Here is a 27561-nt window from a genome sequence, read left to right as displayed (position 1 = left end):
AGACCAGCCTCACAACTTGGCTGGAAATGTAGCTGAATTATAGAACACCCTGGGATCAATCCCCAGTACCCCACCACCACCAAAAAAGGATACTTGAAGTAAAAGTTCATCATAACCCACACAGTAGGGCCCAATAACTGTTCCTTCTCTTCACATTCATGGCCCCCTAGGCCTCATACAGGTAAGGGGCAGAGGGTAGAGGGGACCCTTTCTCCTGGGTCTGGGGAACCTTGGCCTGCCCTGTGTGGGCCATACTCAAAGGCAAGAGCAGCCGAGCAAGGCCTGGGAGGAGAGGCAGCCTTCACCCAAGCCATGCCAGGACTTGAACCCTGGCCAGCTCCTTCCAAGCCCTAGGTTAAGGGCAGAACCTTATCCTCCCTCTCCCCAGACGCCCACCCCCATGTTGGCTGCAACCATGTGCATGATCAATGTCTGAACAGGGACACTTTGAAAGTGGTGGGGGCATGGTGTGTAATGTACATGCTGTCCCCTAGCACACCCAGGCTCAGTCCCAGCAAAGGGACACATGTGATCTCTCTAGCTAGGAATTTCCCACCCCAGCCACAGGCTCCTAGGATTGCCTGAACATCCTGAGAGGTCAGTCCCCAGCAAGCTGGCAGCTGGCTCATTTTACAAACTCATAACCTTTTTATGTCATTTATGCAAAGTCATTACCTTCTCAAGGTCATTCCTTGAGTGGCGGAGAACTTGGTGCTAACAATATCATGGCATTTACCTGTCCTTCTTCCTCACTCAAATGTTCCCATTTCATTTTCACCTCAGGGAAAGGAGTACTAAGGACCACCACTGGCCTAGAAGGTCCATGAAGCCTGGCTCTGTCCCTGGTGTCATGCACTAGCTCTGGAACCTTGAGTAGGGACTTAACTCTCTCTTTCAGTTTCCTCATCTGTAAATAGGAGGACTAACACCTGCCTTTCTAGGCTGGGAAAATAAGTCTCCGCCAGGACCTGGCATATTTTAGATGCTCAATAAATATGGACAGATTAGATATTTGGATAAATATCTGCTAATGGTGGATGCCAACAACCCACAGTCAGCCAATACATGTTAACTGAGCACATACGATGTGTCAGGCCCTGCGCTAGCTGGTTCCCATGTCTGTGAACTCCTCCACTTCTATAAGGGAAGTGAGATTCTTGTTCCCATTTTCCAGAAGCAGAAAACTTAAGTAAGTTCCCAAAGCAGATAGGGGGGATGCTGGATCCCAAGACTGGGCTGTCAAGTGTCCCTGCGCATCACCTGCCTCCCTCCTTGCTCAAGGAAGGAAAGGGAGGCCCAGAGAGGGCAGGTCACTCTCTCAAGGTCACACAGGAGACGGTGGTGGCTGAAGCCGAGGGTTTCTCTGGAAACCCTCCCTCCCCACTGGCGCGGGCCCCTCCAATTCACAGCTCTGCGTGCGGGGGCGCCCGCATCCCCCAGCCGCCGTCGGTCAGTCAGCGGGTCTATCTGGGTGTCTCGCCAGCTTCGGGCGCTGCGCAGAGAGAGGCAAGTGGTTCGCAGCGCCCGGCCGGGCGCCCCACACCCGCAGCCGTCAGACGGCAGCGCCTGCGCCCGTGCCGGTGCCGGTGCCCACCCCAGCCGGTGCGCGGGAGCCGCCGGGCAAAGGCGCAGCGGCCGGCGGACAGGTGGACGATTTCGCTGCCTCGCCCGCTCTCTGCACCCTGAGAAGCCAAGCCCGCAAGCCCAGCACCCGCCCTCCGAAATGAAGAAGCTCCAGGGAGCTCACCTCCGCAAGGTAGGGCGCGAGGGCCGGGCGCACCTGAGCCGGGGCTGCGGGCCCGCCCGCCTGGCGGCCGCGGAGGCAAGATAGGGTGGGAGGTGGCCTGGCCGCGCAGGGCTCCGCCGGCCTCGCCGAGCCAGACCCCAGGGAGGGGCGGGGTCGGCCCTGGCGCGGGTGAGGGAGGGGGCTGGGACGCACGGGGCCGGGGCAGCGCGAACAGGTGGCTGCAGCCCCGGGAGGCGCCGGGGAGCGGGCAGCTGGGGCCACACGTCCGCCTCTCCCCTGCCCCGCGCCCGCCTCCGCTGATTGCAGGGTAACGGACCCTAGAAGACCCTAGAAGCCGAGCCAGCCCGGAGCGGGACTGGTTTCGGGGTGGGGGATCAACCTGGCGGTGTCTCGGTACTCCCCTGGAGCAGCCTCTGCTGGCCTCCAGCAGCCCCACTTCTTTCCTGCCTGCTCCTGCCCTTGGGCCACCACCTGCCTCCTCCCTGTCCCCTGCCTCTTCCTGGCAGCTTTACGTTTCCCGGTGAGACCGCAGGCTGTCCCTCTGTCGGGCTGAAGGGAAACAGAGGCAGGAAGCGGGGAATCGGAGGCCCAAGAGGATGGGCAGTGGGGGTGGAGGGTGAGAGCTGGGGTGGGGACCGAGGCCACAGACCTCAGCCCCTCCCCACCTTTCTGGGTGGGGATGGACCTCCCACCAAGTTTTATGGGTGTGGGGAGGGGCACTGGGGGAGGCTTTCCGGCTTTGGAATTAATAGTTCCAGCCCTAGCCAAGGAGTCGGAATCCCTGGTTACTATTTCTGCAGCTGCCACTTGCCCTGTGACTTGGACTACTCCATTCTCTAAGCTGGGCCTTCCCCAGTACAGAGACACTAAAGCCCTCCCTTCCCCTGTGTGAGGTGGGGACATAGGGCACTGTGGGCGTAAGGGAAGGTGAATGGGAGGAGACATCGGGGCCTGTCTCCTCTCCACACCTACTGCCCAACTCGGCACTCATTCAGGGGCTCTGCCCTGGACCGCCAGACTCAGAACCTCAGCAGTAGGTGGGTCTTTTTAATTGACCAACCTGAGTGACTTCTTGGGGCCTATCGTGAGTCATTTGGAACCTGTACCTATTGTTTTTCCACTCTCCTTCCCACAAGAGCCCCTACCCCTCTCTGCCACAAGGCCACACATTATGTAAACAGCCGTGTGCTGTGAAGTTCTTTTTGAGAGCTTAGCTAACCTTATTTCATTCAATCATCCAATGATTCCTGAAATGAGGTCTTATCATCCCCATTTTACAGACAAGACAACTGAGGCCCAGAGAGGTGAGGCTTATTGCTTACCTGGCAGTAGGCTAAGAAACCTAGAACCAATAGGGCAGTTCTGGGGCCACCTTCTCTCAGGGTCCCTTTTGGTCTTGAACAGAAGAGAGCAGGGAATAAGAAAATGCTAGAATCAGCACCAGCATCTTTCAGAGATGAGCACTGGACTGGGAGTCAGAGGACCTGGGTCCTAGTCTTGCTCTGCTTTTAACTTAAATATCTGACCTTGGGCTCATCACTTCCCTTCCCTGAAACTCGGTTTCCTCCCCTACACAATGATGAACTTGGACTTCAGATTCCTATTGTCTATCTCTGTCCTGAAGGAGGGAGGACAGCATGGCTTGGGCAGTCCAGCCTCTCCCAGTCCCTGCAGAGGGACCTACATTTGCTGATCCCTCAAAGAGAGGGCGGAGGTCTGACAACACAGGTTTGCATTTCTGCATGATCTTGGGGTGGGGGTGGGGGGTTCAAGATTGAGAGTGCCCACACAGGTGGAAGTGTGAAGTGACTCTTGTAGCTTCTGACCCTGCCCCATTTTTTGGTTCCTATCCTCTGTCTCCCAAACAGTCCCAACCTCCTGGGATTCACCTCACAGTGAGGCAGGGGGCTGCAGGTGGGCTCCTGATTGGCTCAGCTTTGGAGGACCCCATCCCCTGGCTCTGGAGCAGGAACAAGCTTCCCTCTGATTGGGGGAGGAGGGGGACGAGCTGTCAGCATCCTGCTCTTGGAACTCCTGTCTCCATGGAAACAGAGCTGGAACTGCTCTGTGAGCATGGAAAGGGCAGCTTCTCTGGAGGGATCAGAGGAGTCTCATTACCAGGACCTCCTGTCAGCTGGCCTGAACGGGGCAGGGGGGTCTCAGGTGATAGGCCTGCCTACTGGCTGCTACAGCCTCACTCCAGGAGCCCACTGGGAGTGAGAGGTTCTAGAAAGCTGGTGCTCTCCCAGCCCGAGGACGGCCTTAGGGAAAGGGAGGGTTTCAAGTGCATGTGGGAACTGCCACCCTCACCTCAGCCTGTCCCAGATCACAGCTAAGGAACCCCCGGTCCAGCAACCCTTGGAGAATGATATTTTAAAAGCAGCTTTGTCATTGTCATGGTCACCATCCCCTTTAATCATGCTAGGCTGTGCTGATCACCACTGCCCAGCCTCAGACAAGATCGCTACTACTATGGTCACCACTGTCACTGAGAGTCAGCCCAAGCTGTTATCCCAGTGTTGCCACCACCTGATGCACGGCCCAATTCTGTCACTGCAGCCAGACACCCCTGGTCCTGCAGCTCTCATGACATCTCTACTTTTCTGTCACCATTTTTTTTGGGGGGGTGCTAGGAATGGAACCCAGGGCCTCACACCTGTTATGTCAGCTGTCTGCCACTGAACCACACGCCCCAGTCCTCCTTGCATCATCTTGACCCCAGCGACGATGACATGACCAATACCCATAAAGCCTCCCCTGTCACCACCTGCTTGGCAGGGACAATCTTAGAATAAGAAACCGGTCTGACCATAGCAAGTACTGAGCCCCTGGGCTGGGCTCCGATCTGGCCTGCAGATTTTATAAGTGGCTCCAGCAAAATCTCTGGTGAATCTTGCCATGGACCATCAGAACTGAGACTGTCTAGACTCACGTTTCCCCAAGTACATCCCAGCATGCTGCTTTTTGAGACTATTTTTCTGAAATAGAATTTGGAAATACTTCATTCTAGTCCCTATTTGGGAGTCATTATGCACGTTGACTTGTTAAAGTTCCTGTAGCAAAGAAACATGTCCTGTTTTGTGTTAACCCCAGTTTTCCTCAAACCTCTTTGGTTCAAGAATGCTTTTTCCACAGAATACCTATAACATCCCAAGGGACATGTTTCTGAAAATGCTGATCCATCTAATGCCCTCATTGTCCAGAGGGGAAACGGTGGCTCAGAAGGCTTCTGAAGTTCTCGCACTGTATTAGCACAGATTTTGGACTAGAATTACAGTCCCCTGACTCTGCTTTTCCTCCAAAGCATGGCTCAGCAGGAGGTGAGGGCTCCTTTTGCTTATCTGAAGACCTTGACATTGCTCACTAATAGGCCTCCAACACAGCTGTACATTGCGAAGGCAGGCAAGATGTGGCTGCCCTTTCTCCTGACCATTCCTGGGTCTCTGGCTGAGAACTGCTCTTAGAATTTTAGATGGTCACCCTGGCACTGTTGGACTTCCCTGTAGGTGCTTACAGCTATGGCACTTTGCATGACTTGAGTCCAGGATCCCAAGTGGCTGGAGGCGGGCCACCTCTCCCAGCCCAGCTAGAAGGGAGAATGCCCAGTGGACCTGTCCACCCACTTGGAGTCATGGAAGGGGATGTCAGAGACAGCTGGCCTCTGTTCTCCTCTGCTCTTATCTGCTCTTGTGACAGCAAGATTGCAACTTTCTGAGACAGATCAGGGCTTAAGTAGCTTTTTCCTTCCCAAGAGCCAAAATCCACAGTCCTCAGTAAGCCCCCTTGAACCATAGGGCATAAGTCTAGTCCCTCCCTTAAGGAGCCCACGTCCCACCAAGTCCCACCTTCCGGTGTTCAGGGCTCCCAGCTTCTTCCCTTTGTCCCCCTATAACCTCTTTTCCCGCATACCCTTCCATCTGGCCATCTGCCCTCTGGACATGCTCCACACGTCTGTGTCTGTCTTAGTCAAGTGCCTAGAAAGGAAATAAACTCTAGTATAGTGAGGAAAGACAAGGCCCTTAATCCCAGGAAACTCAGGGCTCAGGACCTAGTTCTCTCTCTAGCCAACCAGGGAAAGACCTTCAGCTTCAGTTTTTCTCATGCTTGGAATGACCCTTAGTTGAGTACTCAACTCAGAGTTGTTTTAAGAAAGAAAACAGGTGACATGAGTAAAATGTTTAGTGCAGTGCCCAGTAGTTGGTGACCATTAGTAAGACCATCTCTTCCACCATCACCACCATCAGCATCACCTCCACCATCACTATCAGCATTACCACCATCACTTCCACCATCACCACCTCCATCACCATCACCACCATCAGCATCACCTCCACCATCACTATCAGCATCACTACCATCATTTCCACCATCACCACCTCCACAACCATCACCACCTCCACCACCACCATTACCACCTCCACCACCACCATTACCACCTCCACCATAACCACCATCTCTACCACAACCACCACCTCCACCACCACCATTACCACCTCCACAACCACCAACACCACCATCACCTCCACCACCACCATTACCATTATCTCTACCATCACCACCTCCGTCACCATCACCACCTCCACCATCACCAACACCACCATCACCTCCACCATCACCACCTCCACCTCCACCTCCACCGCCAACACCATCATCACCAGTGGTGGCTGCAACAACATTAAAATAAAACCAAGATCATCCCGTGATTTGACTTTTGTTAGCTAAGACAGGACCAGGTAGTATTCTTAGTGTCGCAAGCCACCCTGCCAGGCCATGAGGCCCTCCTGCATGTGACCATGTGAGTCCACACAGAGCACTGGGTTGTGTGATAGTAGAGTGTCTTTCCATTCTGCCTGCTCAAGTCTACACTCTTGTCATGGGGTCACAGCTCTAGCCTGGCCTCACTCTCGCTTTCTGCTTTGGTCTTACTGGCAGCCCATCACCCCAGACCTGTTGATGACCCCCAGCGATCAGGGAGATGTGGACCTGGATGTGGACTTTGCTGCAGACCGGGGGAACTGGACAGGCAAGCTGGACTTCCTGCTGTCCTGCATTGGCTACTGTGTGGGCCTGGGCAACGTCTGGCGCTTCCCCTATAGAGCCTACACCAATGGAGGAGGTATGGGCCTCATGCTGTGGAGGGCTATCAGGGGTGACCGGCCAAGGCTCAGGGTAGAATGAGGTAGAATGTGGTCTCAGCTACTGACTGCTGGAGACCTTGGCCTGGGAGGGGGACTTTACTCTGCCCTGTCCCTTTCCATCATCTATGCCCCTCTCTCATCCCTCCCATCCCCAGGATGGATACTCACTTTGCTGTCTTCCTGAGGCTCAGTACCCACTGGGCCTTGAATGATGGGCAGAGGGAGCTGCCTGGGCTTCCTGATAAAGGCCTGTGTCTGCCTATAAATAATCAACCTGCTTTTGATATTCTTCCCATCTCTTCCCCCTCCCCTCTCCTCCTCCAGAGCCCTTCTCTGTCAATCATTCCCCCTCTCAAATCTCCAACATTTCTTCCTCTCCTGGTTCCTTCCACTCAGAATGCAAACACAGTCTCTCCTAGATTACCCCCCCCAAAAAAAATTCCTTTCTGCCCCTGCTTCTCCATCACATTACTCTTCTAAGTCTCATTAACAATAGCTAAGTTTGCGCCATTCTCCTCTGCCAGGTCCCTGGGCTAAGTGCCTGTCTTATTTAACCCTGATGACAACCCTCGTGGAGGCTGGGGATAGAGCTTCGTTGGTAGAGTGCTTGCCTCGCATGCAAAGGCTTTGGGTCCAATCTCCAGCACCACAAAAACAAAACAAAACAAACAAACAAACAAACAAAACCCTTCTGGGTAGGCACTATGGAAATGATGAGGCTGTTGGGAGCTGGAGAGGCCAGACTCTTTGCCCAAGGTCCCACAGTAGCAGACCCCACAGTCCAACTCGAGACTGTTTTCTCCAGGATCACTGTGCTCCCACTAGGTCTCTGTATTGCCAACAATCTCTGCCAGTCCTACTTTTAAAGCCAGGCTTGGTAACCCATGCCCCAAATTTCAGTGATTTAGGAGACTGAAGCCACAAGTTTGAGGCCACCCTCAGCAACTTAGCAAGGCCCTAAGCAATTTAGTAAGACCCTGTCTTGGGGAAAAAAAATAAAAAGCATTGGGTATAGGGCTCAGTGGTTAAGCACCCCTGGGTTTAATCCCCAATACCAAAAAAAAGAAAGTTTTTTGATATAAAATGAGAAAAATTCACATAAAACTAGATGAACAAAGCAAAGATACATTTCTGTGTCTAGGAATGTGTGCCTGGAGGGGCCTCCCAAACTCTTAGAATTCCCATGTCTGCAGTTGCCCCTCTACTCTTCTGTTTCCTGCTCTTTCTCTCTGTGTACTGACCTCATTTTTTCCTGAGACAGGCTTCCTCCCTGTGGTTGGGGGAGCTGCGGGGGAGACATCTCTGGAATGACTCTGAAGCTCCTCGGCCAGGTTTAGCCACCCCAGAGCTTTCCAGAACTGCTCTGTCTGAATGAGTCTCTACAGCATTACAGAGAAGATCTCTGATGGCCCAGGCTTGGGAAATGTGCCCACAGTGGGGCGGGAGGGAGGGCAGAGGCGCTGGCTGGTGTGACGGCAGCTCTTCCAGAGCCATATGGTGGTGGGCGGTTCTCTGAAGGAGAAAGCTGCCTATCTGAGAAGAAAAGGGAAAGAATGTTGGCCCACGAAACCACAGGTGGCAGCCACGAGTGTCTGAGGTGGTGTGGAGGAGAGGGGACAGGAGGACTGGGGCCAGATTCTGCAGAGCATTGACTTCTGCCGTGAGGAGTTCACACTTATTCTATAGAAAATCCCTTCATCCCCTGGTTCATTGTCCAGAGTCTGCTCCGGTCAGCCCTGATCTGGGCACCGGGTGCTCTCAGTGGCCTGGGATGAAGAGACAACAGCCCTGCAAGGGCACAGTCCCAGTGCACAGGAGCAGTGCTGCGTGCACCAGCCGGTGGTGTCTGACCACGGGGGCGTGGTGGGTGGCTAGAGCTGGGCATGGGGGGCGCTGACCCACCCAGCCCCTCCCACCTTCCTTCCTGCAGGTGCCTTCCTGGTGCCCTACTTCCTCATGCTGGCCATCTGCGGCATCCCTCTCTTCTTCCTCGAGCTCTCCCTGGGTCAGTTCTCCAGCCTGGGACCCCTGGCCGTCTGGAAAATCAGCCCCCTCTTCAAAGGTGAGGCCTCCGTGGTCCGTGGGCTGGGCCTCTGGAGGCGGGGAGGGTGCTCTATCGCACCCGCTAAGCTCCAGGTCGAGGGACCTGAAGCCCTGGGCAGTGACAGCTTCCCAGAGGGCCACTGGGCCTGGCTGCAGAGTTCTGCAGAGGGCGAGGCCCAGCGGCCCAGCGGCCCCTCTCTGCCCCGCAGGTGCGGGCGCGGCCATGCTGCTCATCGTGGGCCTGGTGGCCATCTACTACAACATGATCATCGCCTACGTCCTCTTCTACCTCTTCGCCTCCCTCACCAGCACCCTGCCCTGGGAGCACTGCGGCAACTGGTGGAACACAGGCCGCTGCCTGGAGCACCGGGGCGCCAAGGAGGGCAACGGGGCGCTGCCCCTCAACCTCACCAGCACCGTCAGCCCCAGCGAGGAGTACTGGAGGTCAGGCAGCCCCGCCTGGCCACTGGCCCAGGGGCCCCCTACACCGGGCAGGGTAGCCGAAGAGAGGGTGAGGACACAGCAGCACCCCCAAGGGGCTCAGTGTCATCTCAAAGGCAGAGTCCAGGTGCTAGTGTGGGAGGACTCTGGCCTCTAATGCCAGCCCTTCACCTGCCGGCTGTGTGACCTGGAGCAATGTGCTTGGTGCCCGTCGCTTTGTCTTTAGAATGAAGGCAATAATAGTAGGTTTTTCCGAGGCCGTTGCACGTAAATCAAGCAGTCCAGTCTGGTGGATAGTAAAGGCTCAGTAAAAGCTCACTGGTGATAATGATGGTGTTGGTGATGACAGTAACAGTGACACTCTGGAGTCTGTTTCCTCCTTTGTGACAGTGCTAATAGGATGTTATTCACTCATGTACTCATTCATTTCTTACTAAGTATTTATTGGGCACCTGTTACATCAAAGGGCAAAAAGCATGCACAGTAAAGAGCATGTCAGATTAGTCGTAGAGGAGAGACGGGTCTATAATGGAGCAGGACAGCTGTGAGATTTAAACAAGGAAATGGTGTAAAGCCATCAGCACAGGGCCAGGCACATTGTGAGCCCCGGGAGCCAGGCCATCAGAAGGACATCACTTCTTATCAGCCTGCTCCTGTGCCCCATTTTATAGCCGAGGAAGCAAGGCCCAGGGGCTTGCTCAGTAATTAATGGCAGAGGCAGTATTGACACTCAGGACTTCTGATTCCTAATCTCATGGAACATTCTAGAGTAGCCTGATCTCTAGGTATTGGCTGGCCAGAGGTACCCCTATCCCTGCCTCTGCCTGGAGCTGCTTTTAGGAATTTCTCCCAAATGGGCCTCATATCTTAAAATATGTCAGTCCCTAACATGGTCCATCTCACTGTTCCATTTTGAGGCCTCCCAAAGTTCTGTGCCTGCTGAAGAGCATGTCTGACCCGTAGGAAAGGACAAGCCAAAGAACTTGATGTGTCTCTGGCAGCTGCCAGGGGTCTCCATGGCAATGCCAAGGCCCACTGTATCAGATGGGTGGGGGCAGGAGGCAGATGGCACTGAAGGGGGTTTAGTAAAAAGGCTCCACAGAGGGTCAGGGAATCTACAAGGAAACATGGGGCACCTGGAACAGGTGAGCACCTACCTGCCCTGAACTAGGGCGAGGGGAGAGAATCAAGGGAAATAGGAGCCTTGGATGAGGGCTGCCCAGCAAGAACCATGGCTCAGAGGGACATAGGCCCAGCTGGACTCTTGGATGGCACATGTGTATGTGTAAGTGTGTATGCATGTGTGTGTGCAAATGTCCACACCCTCACCTCTCCACCATCAGCCTCCTGCTGTCACCTCCCCTCAGCCAAACCCAAGTGGAAGTGGAAGAGGAAGGGAGCCTGATGTGGGGCCAGCAGAGGCCAGCCTCCTGGGACAGGCTGGTCAGGAAAGGATAGGGGGCTGGGAGGAGAGGCACGGGGCCTCGCACGGTGGACACAGCTTTGCCCCATGCTTGTAGAGTGTGGCAGGATGACAGAGGACGCTCTTTATCTCCACAGCCGCTATGTCCTGCACATCCAGGGCAGCCAGGGCATCGGAAGTCCTGGGGAGATCCGCTGGAACCTCTGCCTCTGCCTGCTGCTGGCCTGGGTCATCGTCTTCCTCTGTATTCTCAAGGGTGTGAAGTCCTCGGGCAAGGTGAAGCCCGGGAGACCAGAAATCTGGGGCAGAGCAGGGACTCTGGAGGAATCAGGGCCTGGCCTGAGGCTGGGGAAAGGACAGGCTTCACTGGGAAGAGGGGAGGGGTAGGTGTTGAGCTGGGGACACTGCTGAGGACAGATGTGGAAGTGAGGGGGATCAGGGGAAGGCCACTCTACCAGACCAGAAGCCTGCTGAGGGCAGCATCCACAGGGTTTTCAAGTTGACATTCTTACCCTGGGTTTGGCACTTTGGAGAGGGGCCCAGCAAGTTTGTTGAGTGCTCAGAGGGTGGGTATATGAATCAGGGCTCTTGGAGATGCCAGTGACCTGACCCCAGATGTTACACTCAGTTGGAGTCCAGAGGGTGTGCTTCAGGCACAGTTGGGTCCAGGGGTTTGATGAATGTCATCAGTAGTTGGCTTTTCTGGTCTCCCAGCAATGCATTGCCCTGTGTGGTCTTCCTTTAGGCTTCAGGCTTTGGTCTTCCCGAGGTTGCCCCAGCAGCTCTAGACTTAGACTTGACCTTCTGGGTGAACGTTTCACCTTTCCCTCAGTGTCTTGTAGAATTTAGTCTTGCTGGGTAGGCTGGGCTGTGTCCCAGTCCCTGAGCAGATCTCTGTGGCTGGGAGAGTGAGGTGCCTGTGCTGAGGATGCAGTCCACCCCAATAGTGAAAGTTGGGGTACCGTTACCTGAAGAGGACAAACTAGATGCTGGGGGGACAAAGCCACAGATGTCCACTGTAGGGAATGGAGGGGCAAGGAAGCCATTTTCGAAGGACTTGGTAACCTTCTGCTGCTCACTCGGTCATTTGTAAATTAGAACTTGTCTCTCTGCTAAGTGCTGAGGGGTGCTGACCCCAAGAAACAGAGCTAATAAAAAAAGACAGGGCAGGAAGCATATAGAAAGAGAGGAGGGGTGCTCAAGGTCATGGCCAAGGCAGGGAGGGATGCTCTCACACAGGGTTCACGGAAGGAGTGGCTGGAGGGCTGGGAGAGGGAAGAGGAAGGGCAGAGGGGAGTTTGGGTGTGATGACCCCACAGAGTGGGTTTGCAGGGGCAAGGTGTGGACACAGGGAGGAGGAGCTGTGTCACCAGTGATGCCGGCCTGGACCAGGGGCAACAATGGAGATGGACCTGGGGTGGACTTGGGGAGCAGGGTGACAGCACTTAGTGGATGGTTAGATGGAGAGTGTCAGGAGGGAGGGAGGAGACACACACTGGACAATGGCTGGTTCCTAGCTTGTGCCACCTGAAGGTAGGGAAGGAGATTGTCTCTGATGAGGATCTCAGGATAAAGAGGGGTTGGGGGTCCGCCACTTTCAGCTTCCCACTGGTCACTTCTCAGGTGGTGTATTTCACGGCCACATTCCCCTACCTCATCCTGCTCATGCTGCTGGTCCGCGGAGTGACCCTCCCTGGGGCCTGGAAGGGCATCCAGTTCTATCTCACCCCCCAGTTCCACCACCTGTTGTCTTCCAAGGTGAGGTTCTCGGGGCGGGGTGCAGAGCAAGGGGAGTGGGAGAACAGAGGACAGGAGACCTCCAAGTGGGGAGCTCCCAGCAGCAGGCCCTGGAGCTGGCCCTTCCTATGTACTCATGTCATTTATCATTCTTTAAAAAATCCTTTGAAGTAGACATTATTCTCCCCGTTGTATGGATGAAGAAACTGGGGTCCACAAGAATTAGTGACAAGCTTAAAGTTAGATAGAGAGTGACAGTGGGAATCCCAGCCCAGAGCTGATGAACTCCACACCTGAGGAAGGCATTAGGAATATTGACAAGAACAACAGGGTACCGGCAGCTAACATTTATTATTTATTGGCCATGACAGTGCCTGACTGTGCCCTGGCATTGAGCTCTGGAGCAGTGGTGCAGCCCTTCCTGTCCTGGGATCAGCAATTCAGGGTGACGATGTGGCTTCCTGGGGCTGAACAGCTACTAATTGGGGAAGCTGGGACTCAGTCCAGGTCCCTCTAACTCTAGGCAGGAAGTCGAGGGTTACCTGGGCTTATTGTCAGATGAATCCACTGCAAACTATGTTAGGTGCTCCTTCCTTTACAACTGAACCAAGCTTAGAGGTGAGCTATATGCTAGGTGGGAAACTGAGGCCCCGAGAGGGGAAAGGAGCCCCGCACACCCCACAGTGGAAGTTGGAGCAGGGTCTTTCCTGGCCCGTGTCATGGGGCTGGCTCTTCCCCATGCCTGTCCCCCAGCCCAGCCTTGTCCCTTGCTTCTCTTCCTGGGCCTCTGCACACCACTGTAAACCAGCCCCTTCTCTCTGCCCTTCACCTCTGTCCTTCGCCCGCACAGGTGTGGATCGAAGCTGCTCTTCAGATATTCTACTCCCTGGGTGTGGGCTTTGGGGGTCTCCTCACCTTTGCCTCCTACAACACATTTCACCAGAACATCTATAGGTCAGTGCCTGCAGTTTCTCCGCAGCCTGTGGCCAAAGCAGGAAGGAGAGTGGCGGGCCAGGGAGGGCCTCAGGGGTAGAGGGTGTGGCCGCGGCTCACCCTGGCCTGTGCCCGGACTTCTCCTGGCAGAGACACCTTCATCGTCACTCTGGGCAATGCCATCACCAGCATCCTGGCTGGCTTCGCCATCTTCTCTGTGCTGGGCTACATGTCTCAGGAACTGGGTGTGCCTGTGGACCAAGTAGCCAAAGCAGGTGGGCAGGCTGCCAGGTGTAGTGTGAATGCACGTGTCGGCCACAGCTGGGGCTGGGCTAGGGAGCATACGTGTGACCAGAGAGGTTGTGGATGGGTATGCTGTGTGAGTGTGTGTGTGTGTACACGTGTGTACAAATATGCATGCAAATAAACATGTCTTGGTCTCTGGGTGTCCAAGTGCAAAGGCATAGGTGTGCAAATGAGTGTACATTAATCTGTGTCAGGAGATAAATGAGTTTCGTAAGAGATTGTCTTATCTTTCCTGCCTTGTTTGTCCAGATGAGTCACTTCCTGGGTGAGATGTCTGTGTGTAAGTGAATCAGGGTGAGGATGATCTTGTGGATCAGTGTGTGGTGCTGGTGGATGTGAAAGTGTGTGTTAGTGAGATTCTTGGTACAAACTAACTGTATGTTTTAATGAGATTTTATGTTTGGATCCCGGGATTGTCCATCCACTCATTATCAAGACCCTCATTCTGTCAGGTTATTATTGAGCACCTACAACGTGTCCTAGGAGTTAAGACAGCGTTGGAAGCGTGCATTCAGTGTATGTCTCTGAGTTGAGCTAAATGAGCATGCCCAAATGTGTGTGTGTGATCGTGTGTATTTGAGTGTGAATGTGGGGGCCATGGCATGCCCCAAACTGCTGACCCCGTGTGCCCTTGGCCCAGGCCCCGGCCTGGCCTTTGTGGTCTACCCACAGGCCATGACCATGCTGCCCCTGTCCCCCTTCTGGTCCTTCCTCTTCTTCTTCATGCTTCTGACCCTCGGCTTGGACAGCCAGGTGAGCCTGGTGCCTGGGCTGGGCTGGGGTGTGGATGGGGGAGGCAGAACCCTGACCCCAGCCTGCCGCCCCCACCGTCCAGTTCGCCTTTCTGGAGACCATCGTGACAGCTGTGACGGACGAGTTCCCGTACTACCTGCGGCCCAAGAAAGCTGTGTTCTCGGGCCTCATCTGTGTGGCCATGTACCTGATGGGGCTGATCCTCACCACCGACGTGAGTCGGACGGCAGGGAGGATGGCGGGAGCTGGGCTCTGGTACCTGTGGCCTGGAGGAGTGGTCACTGAGCCACCTACGAATCCCCCTTTTGAAGGAAGCTGTCCCTCCCAGGCCCGGTCTCCCCAGGGAGGTCGCTTGGCCTGGTGATGGAGAGTCCTAGTCTGAAAGGCCTGGGTCACGCTTCACTCCTGCTGGAGTGACCTCAGTTGACTTCACTTCCCTCAGCCTGTTTCTCCTAACTGGTAAAAGGGGGGTTCTACAGAGCAGGGAGGCTCCCTGAGGTGCTGTTGGTACAGGGCTGGGCAGGTAGACGCCGTCACACGGCGTCACCGGGCTCCCCCCGGCAGCCTCTTGCTCACCCCTGCCAGGACAGGCGGCTGCAGCGGAGAGCGAGGCTGGGCTGGTGGGGACCCTGGAGCTGTGCCTTGTGTTCCAGGGAGGCATGTACTGGCTGGTCCTCCTGGATGACTACAGTGCCAGCTTTGGACTGATGGTGGTCGTGATCACCACGTGCCTCGCCGTCACTCGGGTGTATGGTGAGAAGGCAGGGGAGGCAGAGTCCAGGCTCCCTGAGGTGGGAGAATGGAGTCTACCTGGGGCCCCTATTGCCTGGGTCCCTGGCCCCAAAGGCCACGACTTCTGGTGGGGTTTTAGGGTGGAGGAGGGGCTCTAGCAGTTTCGGGCTACGGGTAGGGCCATTCCTCCTCCTCCCCTCCCCCCCACATGCAGGCATCCAGAGGTTCTGCCGAGACATCCACATGATGCTGGGCTTCAAGCCGGGCCTCTACTTCAGGGCCTGTTGGCTGTTCCTGTCCCCAGCCACACTCCTGGTAACCACGGGTGGGTGGGGGGTGGGTTGGTGCCTGGGGCCCCCAGGCTGAGCACGTGGGTCCCCTCTGTGAACTCAGTCTGGTAGGGCCACCCTGGCCCAGAGTGGAGCCTATGGCAGGGCTGCAGGGTGGGCATGAGATCCTGACCTTGCTCCCCTGCAAGGCCCCCAGCTTTCATAGCTCAGCTCAGCTGAGCTCAACAGTTCTTTGGCAAAATGGGTGGGACTTTCCCAGGCCCCCCAGCCTTAGGGCTGGGGCCTTGGCACTGTGCTTTCTTGGTCTTTTCTTGGTCTTGCTTTCTTGTGCTTCAGAACTGGGCAGTCCCAGGCCTTAGTGTTGGTCAGCTTGGAGCTGGGCTAGCCCCAACCTTGCAAAGGCTTCAGAGATGGACCATCTTAGGATCTGGTATAACTTAGGAAACTGCATGGCTTTGGGCTAAGCTCTCTCAGGTCTTAGGATGGTCCTGGGCTGGCCTATTTCAGGCTTTAAGGTAGCTCAGACTGGGTCATCACAAGCCCTGGGGCCCACCTGAGGCCCCTGTGATGCTGGAGGTCACCCACCCTGCAGGCCCTGCTGGTGTATAGCATCGTCAAGTACCAGCCCTCAGAGTATGGCAGCTACCGCTTCCCCGCCTGGGCCGAGCTGCTGGGCATCCTCATGGGCCTGCTGTCCTGCCTCATGATCCCAGCTGGCATGCTAGTGGCTGTGCTTCGAGAGGAGGGCTCTCTCTGGGAGGTGAGTCTGCACCACCCTGTCCACCTTCAGCCTTTCTGACCTGTGCCCTGCCCTGGGCCTTCCACTAGAACAGAAAACACTGGCCTCCACACCGTATCCAGGGACCCACATGAACTGGGCAGATTCACGGGCTCAAGTTCTGCTCTGTGGCTCCTCACAACAAGAGGGGCCTTGGAGGACGGAACTGGGCCAGTCCTAGTCCAAGGTCCCCCCATGAGTGGAACAGAGAATGGGGCTTAAATTCAGGTGGCCAGCCCAAGTTTTTATGTGGAATTCAGTCAAAAGACAACTGAGAGACTCCAGAGGGTGGGCTGTCACCTTCTCCTGTGCCCAAGAGTCCTGCTGTATCTCATAGGTGGCCAGGGATAGAATGATAGTGTGAGGACTATGGACAGGGCTTTGTGGAGAGACCTAGAAAACAGAGAGTACAAGCTGTTGGGCACAGGGGTCAACTGGCCTTGAAAGAGGGAAATCGTGACCTGCTATGGGCCAGCAGGTGAGCTGTTTGACCATAGCAGATCCTGCCCCACTCTGAGCATCAGGGCACCATCTATGCACTGAGCTCTTCACTTGTGAGGCTGTGAGTTCAGAGTCTCTGGTGGTCAGAGGCTGACATCATGAATTAAGCTTGGAGGGAGCCTGAGACCAGACAGAGCCTGGAGACCACCCTCCCTACACCCATCCTATCCCCTCCCTAACCTTGTCCTATAGCAATAGAGCAATAGAGCCAGCTGGTCCTGTCCCATGAGAGCTAATGGTTAAATATTCAGGGATGTATGTACCTGTTATTAAACCATTAATAGCTAGGATTCCATAGTGGTAGAGAATCAGCTACAAAGTAGGCCTTCCATTCCCTCCCTCTCCCCCTCCACCTTCCCTCTCCCTGGGGCCAGTTTACCAGCACAAGACTGCCCCCTGCCACCCTATTGCACTGACCTTCCGCTGCCCTCAGCTCACCTCCATATCTCTACCTGGAGGAAGGTGCATGCCCTCCACCCCTCAGCAGCAGACAGGTTGTGGCTGCACACCTCAGACCATAGAGGCTCTGCCTCCAATTGCTGTGTGACATGAGCAGATCCTTCCCTTCTCTGAACCTTAGGACCTTCTCCCCACCACCTTGCTACTAAAGGGGTGGTCTGCAGGGAGTCTGCACAGGGAGGCTGCTCTGGTGCCGGCTTCAGCTCCCAGGAAGCCCAGGGTCCTTAACCCTGCTGATGGGCCCCTGGCAACACTGGGATCCCTGCAGCCACCACCTCCCGCCCTCCCTGCTACAGAAGCTGCCCACAAACCCAGTGGAGCATGCGTCCTGCTGGGGCTCCCTGGGAGGGACGGTCAGCACTGCAGAGGAGCCGCTGCCCAGCTCAAGAGTGCTGCCTTCAGAGACCAGGGCTCCAGCATGGACTCCTTAGGATCAGAATCCTGATTCTGCCATTTGCCCACAGCAAGAATGATCCTAAGCAAGTTACTGCACTTCTCTGAACCTCAGTTTCTCCAGCTTTAAATAAGGACAGCAATAGCTATTCTGTGAGCTTATGGTAGTCAGCATTATGGGGGCAGAAAAGCAGAATATTCAAAACACGTAGGATGGCATCTGACTGCCTGGGTTCAAATCCAGGCAACTTAACTGACCTCTCTGAGCATTAACTTTCAGACGACATCTATGTGGGTGAAGGGTAAGTACCCCCTCTCATGGGGATACTGTAAAGATTAAATAAGCTAACTCTTAGCTGGAATATGCCAAATGCTCAATGATAGACCAGGAGTTCCCACAGAGGGTGATTTGTCCTCAGAGGGCACTTGGCAACATCTGAAGACATTGTCAGTTGAGATGGAGGGGATGAGGGGGACATGCTACTGTCATCAAGCGGGCAGACACCAGTGATGCTGCTAAACACCCTTCCAGGCACAGGGCAGCCCCACCATAGCCCTGGAATTCTCCAGACCAAAATGTCAGTAGCATTAAGCTGGAGGAACTTGGTCTGGGCACTGGAGTTCAGCTGGGAATATATGTAAATCCCTGCTCTCAAGGTGCCTGTGTTCTAAGGTGGGAGACGAGGCAGGCAGTAAACACACCCTGTAGTAGTAAGTGCTATACTTAAAACAAGCACAAAACAAAAAACAGAAACCAGAGTTTCAGGAATAGCCAGGGTGTTCAGAGAGAACTGGGGAAATGGACACAGTGATCCATGTGGGTGTTTAGGGGGAGAGCATTCTAGGGTGATGGGGGTAAAGCCCTAGAAAATGTGAGAAGGTGGGTGCCACTGGAGTAGAGGGAGTGGAGGGAAAGTGGCAGGCACCAAGGTCAGGAAGGTTCATGGGACAGGAGATGGACCCCATGGTAAATACTTTGGCTGTCATTCAAAGTGAGAGGAGAAGCCATTGCAGGTTTCTGAGCAGCAGGGTTCCTGCCTCTCAGTAAGCGTCACTGTGCTGGGAAAGTCAAGTGTGCAAGGCCCTGGGCCAAGGGCATTACACACAGTATCTCCCCCAGGACCTGCAGCCTGTGGCTTCCCTTACGGTCAGCGGCCTCCCTTTCCCTGAGGGAGTGGGGCTTTCCTCCCCGGCAGGGCAGGCAGAGGGCTCTGGGAACGTGGTCCAGGAAGGAGGAACTCTGGAATGTCTAGGCTTAGTCATCACCTCAGCAGCACCCTCCTCCCGTGGAAGCAGGGGCTCGGAGAAGGAACAGAGTCAGGGCGGAGAGAGGCCCGAGGGCCAGCTGTCACCCCCACCTTGTTTCTTCTGTCTCATGGCTTTTTCCTAAAACCTCCAGTTCCATTGGATTCAGCATTTAAAGGAAGGGACCCGGAGGGGACCTCTCCTGGATCCACCTTGGGATGCTCAGGAGAGGACCCTGCCCCGTGATCATAGCAGCCAAATTCTGCATAGCCTTGCCCTGTCCCCAGCACTCTGCCAAATGCGTCATCTCAAAGCCCTCACAATGACCCTGTGAGAGCTCCTGACTCCCAAGCTACAGACCGAACCTGCAGGCTACCCAGCTTATAAGCGGCAGAGCAGGGTTCTCATTCAGACATGGAATCACTCCTTTGGGGAAGTAGTAGAGCGCCCCCTCCACCTGAGGTTGTTGCAAGGACTCAACCAGGTGACTGGTCAGGCCTTTGCTGGCTGCCTGGCCGCAGAAAGCACTCAGCATCTGCTGGTGTCTCCACGGCTGTCTCTGCTCTGTCACAGAGGCTCCAGCAGGCCAGCCGGCCAGCCATGGACTGGGGCCCGTCGCTGGAGGAGAACCGGACAGGCATGTACGTGGCCACGCTGGCTGGGAGCCAGTCACCCAAACCACTGATGGTGCACATGCGCAAGTACGGGGGCATCACCAGCTTCGAGAACACGGCCATTGAGGTGGACCGAGAGATTGCCGAGGAGGAGGAGTCCATGATGTGAGACAGAAGGCAGGCAGACGGGAGGCCCTGTCTGGGGCCACACAGGCCCTCTGTGGGGGCTGCAAGAGGCAGCCGTGACTGCCGGGATTCTGACAGGCTACGGGAGATTGCTACAGAGATGCTGGTGTCCCCAAGACAAGTTGAAGTCTCTCCTGTGACCTCTGCCTTGCCTGAACCCTCTGGCCAGCCCCCTACACACACACACACACACACACACACACACACACACACACCCTTCAAAGTGAGAAGAAGACAGTTCAGCCTTCACTTTGCAGATGGACATGTGAGGCCAAGAAGGGTGGGGCCTGGCCCAAGGTCAAATGGCTGAGAGGACTTGGCCCCCAGCCTCTGAACTGGTTGCTCCCTTTCTTTTGGGGCAGTGGGCACCACATTCCCATTTTGTTCAGGGCCCAGATCCTCCTTTGCTCCAGAAGCTGTCCTTCCACACTTTCACACACCTGAACTTGAACCTGGGGTTCAGGGCAGCCATAGGCACTTGAAGCTCCCAAGTCTCTGGGAGTTAAAGGTCAATAAATTAAGTGAGGAGAAAGATCCCTGTGGGTTCCTGTGTGCAGGCAGACTCCCTGAGGGGGTGGAAGCCGAGGGTCCTGGAAGAGGAGGAGGTTTGCAGAGAGGAAAAAGAAGGGAGGGCCTCAGCCAGAGCTACCTGGTGGGGTCAGGAGAAAGCCGACCTGCTGGGTTGAAAACCAAGAGTGCCCAGAGATGCTGGGGGGGGGGGGGTTAGGTTCCAAGAGGGCTCGAGTCAGAGCGAAGAATAGCAAGGAGAGAGGAGAGGGACGGGTGGGGGTGGGAGGGGATTTGCATGATACAGAATATCATTTTGGACCTGTTCAGGGTTGGTTAGGGGACAGGGTACAAGTGGGAGGCTGTGGAGGGCCGGCTGGAGGTGCTGGTGGCCTGAATGAGGACTTGGAGTGGGGGTGGGGAAAGGAAGGCTGTCAGAGAGGCCATACCTTCACCCAGTGGACCTTGTGCCCTGTGCCAGGGAGGACAAACAGCCTCTGCTGTGGAGGTAGTCTCAGCCAGGGGTCTTAGGATCCAGGGCTTCTCTCCCCTCTGCCCCATCCTGGCAGCCCCTACCATCGCCTCCAGCTCCAGGTGCTGCTGGAAAATTGGTCTTGGCTGTGAATGTCAAGGGCAACTGAGGGTCTCAGAGATGGTCCCAACAGGAGCATCTGGTCCTGATGCCACCCATCCTGCTCCAGGGCAGGCATGAGGGCAGAGGGCAGTCCTGGAGCTGTGGGTCCCTGAGAAATGAGATGTGCAGGCCTGCTGAGCTGGTGTCCAGCACATGGCCCTCCCGGGTGTGGCAGGTGTCCGGGGGGGGGGGGGGCGGGCTATGGCGGGCCCTTGTGCCCTGCCTCTCCTGGCATCTCCCCACCCATCTGTGTTCTCTTGGTTGATTGTTAATAAATACCAAATGAGGTCATCCTCCTACAGTGTCTCCTTACTGCTGAGAGCGGGAGGCAGGCCGCACAGGGTGCTCCAGCTCCCGCTGGACAGATGGGGAAACTGAGGCTCAGCCGCCTCCTTCCCAGCTCTCCTGGCTTCTGACTCTTGCTCTGCCCTTCTCTGTGGCAGTGGTGGGAGTGGCAGGGAGCTGAGGAAGGAAGATGAACTCTGGGCCCTTAGAAACTACATATGTCACATATGGACAAGCTGAGGTCCACATAGGGTGAGCCACAGACCAGGGTTCGCAGGTGTCACCCTCCTCAGCTGCCTTCTTTCCCTCTGCAGCGTCCCCTCTACCCTTCCTGCAGGTGAGGGCTGGATCTGGAAGACCAGGCTTGGAAGGAGCCTAGGGGGTCCCAGGGAAGAATCTCCTGGTCTGCCCACCCACTGGAGGCAGGGCCTTGCCATATGAAAGGGCCGCAGGCCTTGCAAATGCGAGGCCCAGGTGTTTGCAAGGCTTTGATTGGGGTGGAAAGGAAGGGGCTGTGCTTTGGGGGATATTAATAAATTTCCCTTTACAAAGGGCCAGGCCCCTCCCATCCCTCTTTGTTTAGGGCTCCAGGTGGGGGAAAGAGACCCATTTGCTAATTTTTTTAGGGGGAGGGGTACTGGGGATTGAACTCAGGGGCACTCAACCACTGAGCCACATCTCCAGCCCTGTTTGTTTGTATTTTATTTAGAGACAGGGTCTCACTGAGTTGCATAGTGTCTCACCATTGTTGAGGCTGGCTTTGAAATCTCCATCCTCCTGCTTTAGTCTCCCAAGCTGCTGGGATTATAAGCGTGCCCTACCAGGCCTGGCTCCAGTTTGCTAACTGGCTGAGGATGGGGAATGGCCTTCACCAGGTTCCTGGTCGGGACACTGGTGCTCATAGTTCCCAGTCTGAGGAGGAAGCACTGGTCGTGGAGGCACTCCTACCCAGGCGTGAGGTTGGAGGGTCTTGGAGACTCAGGTCCCACCTGCTTCCCCTCCCACCTCCCCTTAGCTCCTCTCCCCTCCCCTCCCCTCCCCTCTGTGCCATCCCAGCCCAGGGCCTAAGGTTCCTGTACTGGCCTTCCCTGGCCCCGTCCTTATTCTGTCCTGCTTTTTCTATTTCCGATGCTTTCAGACAGCTCTTCCTGCCCCTTCACTCCCTCTGCCACCCTCACCATTTCCCAGCGGTACCCATCCAGGTCCCATCCATCCAGGACCTTTACTGATTCCAGATCTCCCTGATGATAGACTCCAAAAGACCCCACCCAGGCCCTGCCCCTGGAGGGAACTGACTGGGAAAATGTCAGCTCGGTCTGTGGTAAGACCCCAGTGGAGAATTCCTAGAATGTCCTGGCAGGTGGCCATCCCAAGGGCCCAGAGAGCCAGTCAGGGAGCCCAAGCAAGAAAAGTTATTGGTAGAAGTGGGAGAAGAACTGGCAACTGACCCTTAGTGGGTGTTGGAGACACAGGAGCGGGTGGGGGGCCTCTGAGGCAGTAGGGAAGGCAGCAGGCCTCTATTAAGAAGTGTGGGTCCCGGCTACCAGATCTCCTGGCTGTTTTTTTAAGTCTGGGATTTTGTAAGAAATTTCGCAATTTGAGCCGTGGGCAACTCCTTTAAAAGATGGCGAGGAGCCCGGCTCCATTCTACCTCCAGTCCTCTCCAGCAGGCTGACTGCTCTGCAGACGTGGGGGTGAGGAGCCCAGAGGTCAGAACTTGCCCGAGGTCCCACGTGAGAATGTGCCAGGACTGTCTACCCCCACGTGGTCATCTATTTGGCTCAATCCGTGTCTGTGTCCATGGATGCTGAAGTTGGGAGGCTGCACGCATGCTTGCCTGAGTGTGGCAGAGGGTGCTTCGGGGCCCTGCATTTTTCTCAAAGACTTTTCAAGTAAATATTTCCTTGGGTTCCAGGAAACAATGAGAGGAGACTCGACTATCTGCGATCACTTGCAGCTTCTGATCTCAGAGTGCAAATATGGAGGGAACAAGGGAAGAGGAGGGGGAGGGGCTCCTTACCACTCCATTAGGGACAGCCAGATTCCCAAGGTCAGGCGAGGGTCAACAGACACCAGGAGTCACACTGGTTACCTTAGTGTTTGGTCCTCTGCAGGCTCCACCCTCTGGGCTCCCCTCCACTACCCTAACCAGGTTCAAGTCCTTGCTATACCCTAAGCAGACCCACGCGATCCTGCTTCCTCCCTGTCCCCATGTCTTCCCGTCCACCCACTGGAATCCTAGCCATCCTTTTAGATACCTCCTGAAGACGCCTCCTCCATAAGCCTTCCTCAGTTCCCAAGCAGCTGTGGACTCCTAGAATCTTCAGGGGGTCTGACTCAGCCCCACATCTGGTGAGTCCCAATGGCCCAACCTTGCCTGGAAAGGGCACTCCCATCTTTCAGAGACAATGCATCTTCTTTCTGTGTGGTTAAGACTCTTATCACGTTCCTGGGAACTCAGAGCCCAGGGTAGCAGCAGGAGATTGTGCAGAGGGCTCAGATGGTCCAGCCACAGACCTAGGCCCACTCCCAGCTCCTCCCTCCTGAGCCATGCAATCCAGGCGGGGGGGTCACTTCACTTGTCTAAACTGTAGTTTCTTCAAAGTTTTCCTTTTCCTCCTCGGTAGCAATCTCATAAGGGGGTGGGATAATGTTCTGGGCCTCTGCACTGGCCTGGGTCTTGGTGGCATAAGACACACATCTATTAATTGAAGGAACCCATTTGTGTCCATGGTCTCTGCCCCACCACCAACTCTTCCAGAACAGAGACTGGACTTCCCTTGTCACTCACACCTCTGCACGAGGAAGTGGCAAATCAAGCACAGTTCTCTGGTGGCTCTGGGGGCAACCAGCAAAGAGTTAAGACAGTTGCAGTCCCCTCTGAATCTCATGTGTCCCGGGTTGTGCAGCCTCAGGGTCTGCGGTGGCCATTCTTTCCAGACTCATTTTTTGCTGGTGGCTCATGGAAAGTTTGGCTCCTTTAGCTCCAGGCCACTCCCTCTGGGGACTGAGGCCTCGCTGACGCTGGTCCTGCCCTAGAAGAGCGTCCAGAACTGCCTGCCCGCCAAGGATCCTTAGCCAACATCCCCCCCCAGCTCATCTCCGCCTGACTTCCTGCTGCCCTGGCCACCTCCCACAGGACAGAGCAGCAGCCGGCCCCCTCTGGCCTCCTCCAGCACCCCCATCCTGGATCACTTCTTGTTTGGGAGAAAAAAGCCTTTTCCCGCTAATGTCCACAGCATCTGTGAGCTGCAACCCCCAAGGAGTGGTCGGGAACTGGAGCCAAAGTGAATTTGGACATCCGCTGGTCAGAGCCAAATCCTGGTTCCTCAGCCCAGCCAAATATGCTACTTCACCTCTCTGAACCCCAGCATCCTCAAATGTAAAGTGGAGAGAATAGTTATCCCCTTGAGGAGATTAAATGAGATAATACTGGACACACAACATAATTTTAGAAGCTTACCAACATGCTTAAAGGCAAAGCTTAGCAGGTAGAAATCCTCTTGGTGGGATAGTTCTCATTAGCCTGCTGTTCCTTGTACAGGTGAAACACACACACACACACACACACACACACACACACACAAGCTTAGCTCCCACCTCCAACCAGCCCAGGGAGAAGGAGGTCAGGGATGGGTGTTCCTGGATCCAGTGAGCCGACAAGCAAGGCCCAGGGTTTGTCAGCACTGTGGCAAGCCTCCTTGTAGCTGGGCTTCAGTGTCTCCTTTTATATAACTAACGGGTTGAACAGGAACAGTGGGCTCCACTGATGGCTTGGGGAGAGAGGTGAGCAAAATGGACACTTACTTGGCCTCTACCCGCCCCTTCAGCCTTCTGGAAGGACCACGTCTTGAGACCTGGGGAGGGGAGCAACGCCTCCTTCTTCAGAGATGGATTTGGAATTGGCTCCACCTGGTGGGAAAGAAGTTCAATTTCTCCGGCAGGACAAGCTTAAAAATTAGGAGCTCTGGTGGTCTCCCTGGTGAGCTGGTCTGCCCAAGCCAAACCAGTAGGAACCAGGGTGGGGATGGCGGAGAGGTGGGGAGCGCAAGATAGGAGTGGGCACAGTAAGAAAACCATCTGATGGGCTGGGATTGTGGCTCAGAGGTAGCAGTGCTCACCTAGCATGCGTGAGGCTCTGGGTTCGATCCTCAGCACCACATAAATATAAAATAAGGATATTGTGTCCACCTATAATTTAAAAATAAATATTAAAAAAAGGAAAACCATCTGAACCCTAAGCTTTGCTTTGACCTTAACTTTACTGACCGTGGTCAGGGTCTCAGAGAGCTTCTGGGCTTGGGTTGGCAGGAGTTTAGAGGCAGGGGAGGGGCTGATGGTCAATATTGATCTAGCTGAGTCAGGGGAGAGGATGGGAAAGTGGGGAGCCTGAGGTTGGCTCCCTGTGTGACTGTGGGAACCGGGACAGCGATGCTCTAGGCAGGACTCCCTAACCTGGGGCTTACTGAACCGACGGCTGCCTGGACTCCTGCCCAGCTTAATGTATTCTCATCTCTGAGGATGGGGTCTGAAACTTCTTTATTTTTAGCAAATTCCCAGGAAAAATCTGCCGCTGCCAGACCCATTCCCATATTTAAGGACCACAGTTTCAAAGGAATTGTTATAATGAGGAACTGAAACCCAGAGAGGGGATATAACTCATCTAAGGTCACGTGACCCCTTTTGGCTTGATGGGAAGGGATAGCCCACCTGGCCAGGCTGCCTTCGGGAGGTAGACTCTGAGAACTTGGCAGGCCCAGGTGCAGAGGGAGGCTGGGGTTGGCCTGGGGAAGGCAGGACGAGGAGAGGGGGATATTCCATAGGACTGGACCTGCTCCACCTGTCCCCGGGTGCCCATATAGACACTCCCAGCACCTTCCGGAAGGTGTTTCCTGAAAGAGTTACTAAAATCCAGGTGTGAGAAAGGCCATTTACATTGCCGGGGACTCACTATGTCTTAGATAAGGACAACCACATCATGGTGCTTTGGGGGCTCTCTTTCAGCCTGATACTTCTGGCTCCTCCTAATATGTTTTCATCCTTCCCACTCCATTTCTGGGCCCTTGACCTTTGCTCTGGCCTCCATGCTTCACTCATATCTCACCCCGTGAGCACCTCCGAAAAGCCTCCAGGCTTCAGACACCATCTCTCCTCCTTCCTCAAGGCACCCCCAGGGTTTGCACCTCTAGGTCCAGCCCCCATCCCGGCCTGCCCTGAATTCTTGTTCTGTGCATGGCTTTCACTGTCTGAGATGGCCTCAGGGATTCCTGGGAGACATCTGGCTCATTCCTGATCCTTTCCCAGAGCCCAACTTGGCTCCAGCATACCTCAGGGAAGCAGGTGTTAATTGTGGCTCAGAGTCCAAATCCCCCTTCCCTCCCATATGCCCGGGACCATCTTGAGCAGCTTCCTCACCCTGTGACAGCGGTCTCCTCAGTCATGGAATGGAGAGAATGATGATAGTGACCATCGTAGACAGCTGTGCTGAAGATTGAGAGGACAGAAGAGAGAGGATAGAGGGTGTCATGGAAGCCCCCCCGAGGGACCTGCAGTGTGGACTTCAGGAGTAGACAACCAAGAGATGAGGGAGTCTCTGGTCAGGGATAGAAGGTCAAGGGTAGGGGAGTTTCTAAGAAGCCCAGTCACTATTTGCTGCTGTCCAGAGTCAAGGAAACACAGACCAGGATAAGGGAGGCCCCTGGGGGAAGTGAGAATTGTGTCTCTAAGTTAGAAGGCTTGGTGAGTCCTGCCTCATGGTCTTGTAAGAATCCTTTTTGCCTGAGTCTTGTCTTCATCTTCAAAATAGGGCTGTCGTGACTGGCAGGAGGAGTTGTGTAAGCACACTGTGAACCACACAGCATCACGTTCCTGTGAGATGAGGAGAGTATTTTGAAGAGAGCTGGTACTTTGTGTATATATGGCACCAGGGATTGAGCTGAATCCAGGAACACTGTGCCACTGAGCTATATCCCCAGCTCTTTTTATTTTTTAATTTTTATTTCTTTTTATTTCTTGCTAATTTGCCCAGGCTGGCCTCGAACTTACAACTCTCCTGCCTCAGGGTCCCAAGTACTTTTGAGAGTTGAAGACTGTCTGTCTCTTGAGGTCATCCGGGTCCTCCTAAAGTGTGAGAACCACACAGAGGCAGAGGACAGTCGGACTTGCTCCTGTGCTGCCACCTGCTGGTGGTGTCTGTAATAGCAGCCTGAGCCCTCAAGCCCTTTGCACTGCCCAGGGGGAAGAGTCCAGCTTGCAGGTAGAGCTGGGAGTTTGTGAGCTCCAGGACAAGGTGTGAAGAGAAGTCCCCAGGTCCCTCCTGCTCTTCTCAGCCTTGGCCTGGCTCCTGCTGCGGAGGTCTTCCCATGTGGGCAAGGAATACACTCCCCATACACACTCCCCCTGGCCACCCCCACTTC

General features: G+C 55.1%; 1 protein-coding gene and 1 long non-coding RNA gene across 3 annotated transcripts; one reads left to right on the top strand and one right to left on the bottom strand.

Moving 5' to 3' along the window:
- Positions 1–1528: 1528 nt before the first annotated feature.
- SLC6A7 (solute carrier family 6 member 7) lies at positions 1529–21445 on the top strand. The gene is made up of 14 exons (XM_081297581.1): positions 1529–1756; positions 6680–6863; positions 8816–8947; positions 9138–9372; positions 10930–11068; positions 12416–12550; positions 13380–13483; positions 13613–13737; positions 14409–14521; positions 14604–14735; positions 15175–15274; positions 15468–15568; positions 16136–16303; positions 19493–21445. The coding sequence occupies exons 1-14, from the start codon at positions 1724–1726 to the stop codon at positions 19700–19702; spliced, it is 1911 nt and encodes a 636-aa protein (XP_081153707.1). The 5' UTR covers positions 1529–1723; the 3' UTR covers positions 19703–21445.
- On the bottom strand, positions 13626–26333 carry LOC308650982. 2 transcript variants are annotated; one of them, XR_014022454.1, is made up of 4 exons: positions 25856–26333; positions 25267–25336; positions 24953–25057; positions 13626–13713 (listed from the first exon to the last, which is right to left on the bottom strand). It is a non-coding gene; the product is annotated as an uncharacterized lncRNA (long non-coding RNA). The 2 variants fall into 2 exon arrangements; XR_014022455.1 differs by lacking the exon at positions 13626–13713 and having other exon boundaries at positions 24822–25057.
- Between the last annotated feature and the right edge of the window lie 1228 nt (positions 26334–27561).

This window comes from Spermophilus citellus (genome assembly GCF_964194105.1).
Source record: "Spermophilus citellus genome assembly, chromosome: 1".
In the NCBI taxonomy this organism is placed as follows: Eukaryota; Metazoa; Chordata; class Mammalia; order Rodentia; family Sciuridae; genus Spermophilus; species Spermophilus citellus.
The sequence above is the reverse complement of the archived record's forward strand: the minus strand, read 5'-3'. Positions and strand labels throughout refer to the sequence as shown.